This window comes from Cynoglossus semilaevis, chromosome 5 (assembly GCF_000523025.1).
Source record: "Cynoglossus semilaevis isolate Cse_v1.0 chromosome 5, Cse_v1.0, whole genome shotgun sequence".
Taxonomy (NCBI): domain Eukaryota; kingdom Metazoa; phylum Chordata; class Actinopteri; order Pleuronectiformes; family Cynoglossidae; genus Cynoglossus; species Cynoglossus semilaevis.
In genome coordinates this window covers 18,476,388-18,486,752 of record NC_024311.1, presented here as the reverse complement: position 1 = coordinate 18,486,752, position 10,365 = coordinate 18,476,388, and the positions used below count along the sequence as shown (strand labels likewise).

The 10,365-nt window shown below is 44.8% G+C and overlaps 1 protein-coding gene across 2 annotated transcripts in view; it reads left to right on the top strand.

The window, feature by feature from the left end:
* Window positions 1-10,365, top strand: part of cd276 (CD276 molecule) — a 55,786-nt gene that overhangs the window by 42,840 nt on the left and 2,581 nt on the right. Inside the window, exons 6-7 of one of the 2 annotated variants that reach the window (XM_008310934.3) lie at window positions 2,302-2,343; window positions 5,852-5,890. In XM_008310934.3, coding sequence (XP_008309156.1) covers window positions 2,302-2,343; window positions 5,852-5,874 — 65 coding nt within the window. In that variant the 3' untranslated portion in view covers window positions 5,875-5,890. Of the gene's footprint in view, window positions 1-2,301; window positions 2,344-4,069; window positions 5,508-5,851; window positions 5,891-10,365 lie in introns of those variants that run through there. The other variant, XM_008310932.3, reaches the window with a different exon arrangement.

Sequence of the window (10,365 nt, the reverse complement as noted above, 5' to 3'; positions counted from 1 at the left end):
GGGGGGGGGGGGGGGGGGGGGAGGTACCCTGTGGTAAAAGGACTGAATGAAACAAGTGAAGGCAGTGATTTAGTAAAGGTGTAGTCAAGAGTTTACTGAATAATTGATCCAACATCTATACCAGACCAAGAGTTTCATCAAAGTTTAGAACAGCGCAGCCACCTTTAATAACTGTGATGTGTTGCCCACGGTGGGGCAGATGTGAGGAGAACCCATGTTGGTATTCTGACTGGAACTAGAGAGAGTCCAGAGGGAGCTGTGCCTGCTGCGGAGAGGCGGTCTGTCAGACGGCGATGGCCGACGCACTCTGCGTCAGTGGCAGCGACAGCATCATTACTTGGGTTCAGTAATTAGCAGCGGAGAACGGCTGAGTTTGGCCACAAGTGCAGGGAGAAAAGTTCTGAAATGAGATGTATAGAGCGGAGCCAGCAGCTCTGCTGTAATGAGATCCACTCAGAGTGGAGGAGACATTTAAATAAAGGTCAGCCAGTGTCTGCACCGCAGCCCAAAGGTTTAAAAATAAATATGGAAGTGACACAGAGTTAGAGGAAAGAGTAAATAGCTCTGTGGAACATAGAAAAATCAAATGAAATGGAAAGAGAGAAATATAAGTCCATGAGCTACAGGCTGACAGGGTGAGGTTGAAGAAGGAGCAGCGCTCCTCCCCTGCAGCTTCAACAGCTTCAACTGTGGGATGATTAACACGCTCACCCACTCTCCTCTTGATTGAAATATTAACTTCTATTCTGTCTCCTGCCAGCCTTGATTTCACCATCTTTGGTGTTTTCCACACGGGAACCTGCAGATGGAGCGAAACCACTATTTCACCTATTTTTCCAAACTGATGAAATTGTGAGACTGTGTGGAACCGATGGGCGGTTCCTGAAGTAGGACGTCCACTGTTCACTCAGAGCAGCCAGCGTCAGAGAATCAGGGACGTCTAATTATGGTGGTCTTATCTTTTAATGGTGTTCCCAGGTGTGGTCCAACTGGAGGGACTCTCCTTCACTGTGTCTGATTGGTCAGGGTCAAAGGCTCATCCATTTGACTGGATTTAACTGCACATTCTGAAAATAATCCAATATCATGACACCTTTGTACTGACAGATTCATGTATGATAGTCTTTGATGACTCGATCAAGGGAGGCTTTCATTTCTCTGTTCAGGGTCTCCACATTGTTCTGGTGAAGAATCCTCAACCTGATGAAGTGATGGATCAGGAACACGTACATGATCAGTGTAGCTGGTTTTTTTAATGTAAAATCAACAGGAGAAAACTGCAAAATCTGGACCAAAATCCTCTGAGGAATGACAGAATAATCCTCCTCTGGATTCATAGAAAAGCCTTTATCCACCTTTTACAGTTCAATCCAAACCTCGGTCTTTCTCCCACCACTGGGGGCGCTGTCACGGGAACATGAAACTGAAACATTCTCAGTGTAGATTAGAAGAAGACTGTGGTGAATTTGACTCTTTACAGTTTCCTTCTAAACCTTTATTTAAAACGTCTCCAACAAAAGTCTGAAGATTCAAACGGATTCTTTAAAATCACGACTAAACAACTCTGACCGTGGCAGTTTGGTATCTTTATGTTTAAACACACGCGGAGTAGAAGGTTTTTTAAATGAGTGTTATTTTTGTTTCTTTTTATAAAACACGGTACAGAACCAAGAAACCAAGGAACCAAGGAACCAAGGAGGGTGAAGTTAAAACGCTCGGTCGGTTCAGAGACGGATCTGAAAACGCAGCACGATCTGCTGCTGTAATCATTTTGTTTTTGCTAATTTCCCTGGAGAACCAGAGGCGGTGCCGTCAAATCCAAGGAACAGCAGGCTGACGTACAGGAGTGTCAACAGAAAAATGACAGAAAAATGACAGAAAAATGACGTTCTCTTCAGAATAAGTCTGTTCAATGATCAGTTGAGTCTCAAATATCTGAAAAAAGTGTCAGAGAATCAGTATCAGCCACTTCTAAACTCTGTCATAGAATTATTTTTAGACTCTGTGTGTGTGTGTGTGTGTGTGTGTGAGTGACAGCCATCACTGAGTTAACTCCTTAACTCTGTTGACAGTGAGGTTTTAGTGACTAATGTGATTACTGTCTGTGGGAGAGAGCAGAGTGGGAGGTTAGGGCGGTGTGTGTGTGTGTGTGTGTGTGTGTGTGTGTGAGATCTGGTACAGGCTCCATGTTGCAGTGTGTGTGTGTGTGTGTGTGTGTTGTCGTCACAGCCGTGTCCTTTGAGCTGTGAAGGATCAGCTCACCGTGGCTCCTCTGATAATGACTTCTCTGTCTCCCCGCAGCTGAAGAGGCCAAGGAGCTGGAGAAAGACGACTCAAAGACAGGTCAGTCTACGTACACCTGCTCAAGTTGCTGCATTCATCAGCAGCAGCTGTGTGTAACTCACCAGTGCTGGTCAGGAAACTGCAGCGACTGCAGCGAATCCATCCATTAAAAGTTTTTATCGGTGGTTCTCTAACTTTTCTGCCCCCGTTTGGCAGGTAAAAAATGAGCCGTTTCACCAGTGAAATCCAAATGTCAAATACTAACGGAACCACACCTGGTTTTCAAAGTCAGTGTTTAAGGTAGAAAAGGCTCCGCGGTGGGGAGGAAGACACGAGGGGACAGGACATCCAGGTGTGTCCTTCAGAGAAAACCAGCGCTGCTTCACTGGTTTCACAAGCCTCGAGTTTAGCCACACACCAGAGAAGTCTGAATCTAGGGTTAGAGTCAGTGGAGACGTCCACACCCTGGGACAGAGTAGTGGACATGTCATGGACATGTGATGGACATGTGATGGACATGTGATGGATTTTTGACATGTTGACATTTGATGTTGTCATTTTTTGGTAAAGTTTTTATCTAAAGAGCCATTGGCTGTAGAGAGCAGCACTGAGCCAATCAAAGCTCTGCGTTAGGAGGGGTCAGATATTGGTTACTGGTTATTGGTTACTGGTTTTGATCCTTTTATTTAATGGATGTAGGTCTGAAATCACTGGTTCCAAACCTTTTCTGGTTCGTGACTCTTCTTCTTTGTTTGTTTTTGTTTTTTTTGTTTCTTTTACTTTTGTTTTGTTGAAATATATGTTGAAAAAATACACAGTTTTCAAAAAGTACTCAAAGGTACTCACTCCATTTTAGCCACTTCCTGTCAATGTGGCAAAAACAAAGACAATTCCTTATTGTATTATTTTTCTTCATTAAATCAGTTTATTTGCAGTTTTGTCCATAATTTCCCTCCACTCTCCGTGAGTGAGAAATAAAAAAGCTCCACATGTTTTTGTTTGTTTGTTTGAAGACGATGTGATATTTTAGCAGCTGTGGTTCTGACCTTATGAAAGCAGAATTAATTGTATCATTAGTAATGAGTGCAGCTCCTGCAGCCTCGGTCTGAGACCTGGACGTCCTCCCTTTAGCATTAACGTCATTACAGTTGTCCATTTGACTCCGTCTTCAGTCTGATTGAATTATTTGGCCTTTCTCTGCACAGCCAACTTAATGCCATGTGATTTTAATAAGCCGCGAGGTGAAGGCCCACGATGACTTTCATTCTGGGTTCTCATCAATGTTTTAGTGCGGTCTGTTCAGCCGAGCGTGATTCCTGGCAGCCAGCAACGAGCCGCGCCCAAAAGTTGAGCCTTAGGATCCGGGAAAGACGAGCAGACGAGTGACGCGACGGTGTTTCTCTTTCCACTCCGCCGTCACTGTCCGTGCACCTGCTTGATCCAGGTGAAAGCTGTGGGCAGTGAAGTGGTGAAGTCGGTCTAATAGCTGTGCCGTCCGAGGTCGCTCAGTAAGCGCTGCGGACGGACAGCTTTGTTTTGCCATCTGGCTCCGACGGTGCTGACAAAGGAAGAGATCGTGCAGCAAACAAAAGAGCTGAAATGAGCCCTGCTTTAATAAAGCCAGGATGATGGGAAGCCACGTTAGCATGTTATCTTAATGAACTGTCCAAAGGGGAGCGCCCCCCTCTGCCCCCCCCCCCACAGCTGCCCTGATTAAAACAATAAGCAGTAATAACTGGGGACCTGGACACAGTCATTTGCAACTGCTCCTTTGTTGCCTTTACAGAAAGACCAACCAATGTCTGGAGGCTGTGAGGCTGCTGTGACCAGATGAAACCGTCCAGTCCACCCTGACGTAGACGTAACACAAAGATGGGTTTTAGTTGGACTACAGGCTGCATCACTTATCTTTAGCTTAGCATGTTGCTCTACATCTGATGACGCGGAGCTCTGCCTCCCTTTCTCTCTCACTCTCCGCTCAGATCTGACTCTTTAGCCCTGGAAGAGAGCCTTAGCCAGTGACCCAGTTCTTTCAAAGAAGAAATGTTGAAAAGAACAATTTGACACAGACCCTGAGAAGAGGAGCTGCTGAAGGAAAAGGGTTTATTAACACTTCTTAACTGAGGCGAGGTCCCATGAAGGTGCACGGTTAGGGAGTATCAGGCCTCAGAGCAGACAGTGTTTCTTATCAGTGTGAAGTCGTCCATCAATGGCCAGCAGCTCATTCTTCAGTTCAAAGAACCCACAGTCATGTGACAGTCATGTGACCGTGGCTCTTCAGTAAACAGTAGAATGTCTTACAGATTTAGGAATAAAGAATGAGTTTATATTAAAAACACTTTAAACTGGTTTTATCCTAATTTTCTTCATCCTCCCCCGTTGTCTCCCCTTCTTCATTTTGTTCCTGAACTAAGAAGAATTTATTGGACCTTTTTGACATTTGTCAACATCAGAGACAATTATTTTGTACACTGAAAATACATATACCTGTGAAAGCTCCTTTGATGAGACAGGAAGTTGCGTCCCTTGTTCTTGTGTTCTAGTTGGTATACCGAGACAAACAGAATCATTTGTGAGTGAAAGTCACGTCTGTCGTTTGGAGGCTGAAACAGACCCACGTTCACGACTGTGTTCCTTCAGTCCCTGTTTAAAGAATCTCTCTCCATAAAACTGCACCTTTGGGGAGATGGGATTAGATGTGAAATGTATAATTTTGTTTTGCAGAACCCGAGGCTGTGCAATTTACATCCTGCTGTTTGTTCCACATTAGCCTGAACGCCAGACCAGAGAGAAATTTGTCTGGTGATGATAGAACTGAATGTGTGCTAGAGCCTGCTTCCTGGTACACACACACTCAGCCACACAGTGTGGACTGAACATATGTAGATAGACGGTTCATGTAGACCTCAACAAAACACTTCAAAGGCTCTGATCAAAGGCTCATACATGTATACAAATATAAACCAGTCGTTGGGTAATACTGATCCAGGTCTCACGCCTACTTTATTATTTATTGTGTTTTTGTTTTCTTTTAAAACGTCCTGATATGAAACACACGAGGCAGAGTCTCAACATTTGACTCTCAGACCTTGAGGATGAGACAAAGTTGTCTCAGGAAACAGAGGGACAGTAGCAGCAGCTAAATCATCTGGAACAGAGAATGTTGAAGCACAGAGAGCCTGACATCACACCAACGTCCAACGGAAAATAGAGAAGTTACTGGAGAGAAATTCTAAAGGTTATGGAAATATTATTTCCCAGNCGCCCGTGTACCAAATGTTCCCCCACCGTCGTCTAATCTGCCGTCGTGACTTTATTGCCTCAGTCCAGTGGGGTAACGCCTGTGTGGTTCCACATGAACTCTCAGCCGCTGGGACTAATTAAATAAAGAACAGCGCCCTCTGCCTCCTCTTAGCTGAGGAAAGGTTGTGGCTCAGAGACGGAGCAGGGGAGGAAGAGGAGGAGGTGAAGAAAAGGCACAGAAATGTGTGGATGATGGCGGCAGATGGTAGAATGAAGACTTCCTGTCACATGACTGTTCTGACTGTGGTGTTTCTTTTCTCCACAGCCATGACACCGTTGAAAACCTAAGGCCAGGAGAAGAAAGGTGAGGAGGAGCTGCGTGTTTGGTGTTTATGTCACACTTTGAACAAACATTGTTTTTCGAGCAGTGATGCTCTGGTCCTCCCATACATTCTCTAGGCCGCCACCAATCAAAGATATATTGACGTGCAAACCTAAAGATCATCTGATCATCTGAAGGCCTCCAGTCATCATCAATCATCTGTACAAACCTCTCTTCATTTGGATCTTCATTTACATCAGCTGCACCTTTAAAACCTAGAATAATTTGAGCTTTATTTAGTCAGAAGAATCCTGGCAGCAGTGATGAAGTCTAACTCTACTACATCACACCACACTGACCCAGAGAAATGCTATTGACTTCATATTTAATGTGGAAAGTTGGACAGTTGTGAATTGATGACTTTAGAATTTACATTGTGTCAGCCCCTAGGGGCCAGCAGTGGTACCGCAGCTGAACAGCCAGTCTTTGGTCAACACCACCTGACTCTGTGATAAACTGAAGTGTTTATTTACTGGTCCACAGAGTGAAACCTAAAAAAATAAAAGTTTATTTATTTTCTGATATGATGCTGCATCCCAAGGTCAAAATATTCAGATAAATATTTGTTTCCTGCCTGTTATGTGTCATGAAATGATGTTTTGGGGTAAAAGGAGAAGGCTGAATGGATCAGCACCATGGACAGCTACACCACAGCTAATATCACTGTTACTAACCATGTCTCACTTTACTTACACTCTCAATATTAACATTTTATATATTTCTATTTAAAGGAGAATAATTAAAAGTCAGTGAAGCAGTGACATCACTGGAGGGCAGACGATCCTGGGGGGCGGGGGTCGGGGGGGCTCTTGACCAATGACTGGTGTTCAACCAAGAACAAACTGTGACAGACGTTATTTTATTGAACATATTAGAAACGTCTGATACTGAACTGTACACTTTGATTTTTCCTTCCATAATCATAACTCCACTGGTCATTAGTTCAAACCCTGAAGCCAAACCCAGTCCCGACCCAGAGCTTGAGCCTCACTGTATCTCTGAGTCAACGTGAACTGTTCTAAATAACTTCTGTTTTTATCCATCAGTTCAGCCACAGATCGCTGACGAACCAAAGGTTCCAACACTGCAGGTTGAAGCACCGATTGATTGACAGTATTTCACTCCTCTCCGACTCTAAGAGTCCACATTTATCCTTGACAGAAGGACTCATCGGACATAAAAGAAAATCAATCATCATAAAAATCTTGTGAATTTCTTAGTGAAATTTTGACCTGGGCTCATCATTTAAGATGATTTACAAATAAGGAGCGTCGTAGTCTAGAACTTTGGCCCAGCTGACACCACGGCAAATAAGAAGAGGATAAATATTCAACGGCAGACATGAAGGGAATAAAGAGACGGAGCAGAAGGAACAGGTTGGTGAATTCCAATGAGAGCAGAGCTTCCACTCACGGACAGATCTTATTGGTGCAGTTAGAGGCAGACGGAGCTGCTGCTGAACACAGATCTAATTTACCTGCACTTCTATTCACCTCACCTCTGCAGGGACTCTTTGTTGGACTTTGTTTTTTTAACAGCTACAGTAGAAGAAAGAATGAAATATATGAAGTTTAAAGGAAGAAGAAAAGTCAGCTGTGGCTCAGTGGAGGTGCTGCGGGTCATTTGATAGGGTTTCTTTATTTGGTTTATTATCTTTATTTTTCTTTACTGTTGACAGTCTGTAGTACTGTTGACAGTCTGTNNNTACTGTTGACAGTCTGTATGACAGTCTGTGGTACTGTTGACAGTCTGTGGTACTGTTGACAGTCTGTGGTACTGTTGACAGTCTGTGGTACTGTTGACAGTCTGTGGTACTGTTGAGAGAAAAGATAGATAATAAATAGAGAATAAATGATACGATAAACGATAGAGAAAAAAATGATAAAAATGTTGTTGTTGTTGTTGCTGCTGTTGTTGTTGTTGTTGTTGTTGTTTGGTTAAAAGAGTTGGACAACAGGAAGTTCCACTGTGTTAGAAACAAAATGGGCAAAAAATCCACAAATGTGTTTGACATATTTTCCGACGCAGCTTCACGTGGTTTCATAAAAACAAAAGGCAGCGTCTGTGACTGCGTGACCCCGTGACCCTGAAGCAGATGTATGTTTGTGGTGTTGTAATGAGCGAGGAGCGTTGGTAATTGCGTGGTTTAATGTGTGGTCACTAGGCTGTAGCTTTGGTCAAAGCCCATTAGCATCGCCGACTCCTCGTGCTTCTCTTTGCTCACTCCATCTCTTTTCTGAGGCTGGAAACAATGACGACAATTTTCCTGATCATTCATCATCATCAGGCCTCTCTGCTGTCTGTGACATTTGGAGTGACATTTGGATCTCTCTCTCTCTCTCTCTCTCTCATTCTCTCTCTCTTTAATTTTTGTTAAACACAAAACAAATCTTGATGATTTTAAAACCTCATCCCGTTGTTGCCTTTAAAGACGTAAACCTTCAGCACCAGTGAATTTACAGATGGTTCAAAGGAAGAACCTGAAAGTCTTAACCAGAGTCTCTGACTGGTTACCTAGAGATCTCCCACGGCACACTAGTGTTCCACGGCCCTGTGGTTGGGCACCTCCGGTCTGAACACTGTAGTGAGTTTGCTCTCACTCCCTCAGAGTCCGAGCCAAAAGTCGGCGACAGCTGCATTATTCTCTCACTCACCGTCGCAGCTGTGACAAGTTTGAGAAGTGATCAAACACGAGACGCGGTCGTTCAGAGCGAAGTGCTGGAAGTGAGAGGTGTTTTACAAAGACAGCAGTCCTTTGTCTCGTGTCACATTCTTCAGTGTTCTGTTGGTGAACGTCCAAGTGTCACCAGCCTGGTGACATGGTAATCTGTGAAGACCATCGTCAACACATCCACGTCAGCAGGAGCAGAGAGCTTCACAGCTGATCTTATCTCACATGACTCTAAATCAGAGACATGAATATATGTCATCAGAGCGCCGTGACCTCCGCGTCGCCATAACAGGCATACGTGCTGAACGGAAGGGAGCTGAATTTAAACTGATTGACATAAACATGTCACGGTCCCCAGCTCTGCTGAGGTGACGGTCACCTTCACACTGCATCAGCAAACAAATAAATCACAGCGCTGTTTGGAGATGGTCATGGCATAACGCCCTGTGTGACTCTTTCATTTTCACCCAGATCAGCAAACCCAGAGAGTGAGCGCTGTCGGACAAATGGACGACAACCTCTGGAGGTGACATCACGGTGTCAGCAGAGGAAAGAAAAACAGATTTTTTTTTGTCTGTTTTTGTCCTTGGGCGGGGCCACGAACCACCCTTTGGACTGAAGTGGAGAATCAAGATTAATGCACTTCCATGTTTCACCAATGCCCTGGGGGCAGCATGTCTTATAATGAACACCAGGGGGCAGAGGTCAAAGGCCACAGAAGAAGATCTAACAGATGTTATCTGCTGATGCTCTGAGCGTGTGGTGTTGGACCGGGGCGTCTCTGCAGCCGCCAGGCACAGAGAGACCGAGAATGACCTCCTCGGAATCGAACTTGTGATCTTCTGGCTGTAGGGCTGTTGCTCCACTGTGACACAGGATGGAAACGTCACATTTTTTACCAAAATCTCTGCATCTGAACTGAGGTTAAACCTTGAGTGAAGTGGTCAGTGGTCACTGGTCACTGGTCACTGGTCAGTGGTCAGTGGTCACTGGTCAGTGGTCAGTGGTCACTGGTCAGTGGTTATCACATGGTTGTTTCCATGATCCATCACAGCACTGGAGGCTGCAGCTGGAGAACGATCCAAACCTGCTGAAATAAGAACCACAACAACAGGAAGTCAGTTTGACTGTTTGACTCTGAAACCAAAATATAACAGGAATCAGCTGTGTACTCTGGTGTGTACTCTGATGTGTACCCTGGTGTGTACTCTGATGTGTACTCTGCTGCGCCCCCCAGGTTGAGCCACCTCCTGGATTTACTGACTGTTTCTTCTTATTCCTCTGTGTCTGGTGTTTGTTTTACAGTTTTCTGCTGTTGCTGTCGGGGTCAAAAACAGTCATCCAGCTAATTTTAGTTTGCTGCTAAGGATAGAACGAAGCTGCACGGGGATTAACCAACCAGAGAAGCCGACGCTGTCACTTCCATTTCAGTGTAAATCAGCGCTGACACTGACACTGACACAGCGTGACGTTAAAATGCTTCATTAAGTTGAATCCGTGGCGCGGTTGTGTCGCGGTTGTGTCTGTTACATCAACCCTCTTCTTTAGCCCCGAGAAAATTAGCCTGCAATCTGGACAAGCTGCTGTAAATGAAGGTGTCCATCAGGTGGCGTCCCAGGTGTTGGAGTGGGTGAACACTTCTGACCTGCCTCAGACCACGGCGGTCAAGCTGCCGGTTAAACACTTACAACGAGGGTTTCTTTCTGATTGCCAGTTGGAAAAAAAAGTGTTATTTTCTGAGGAGAGAATTACCTTCAGATGGTTATCCAGATTCTGGGTGGGGGGG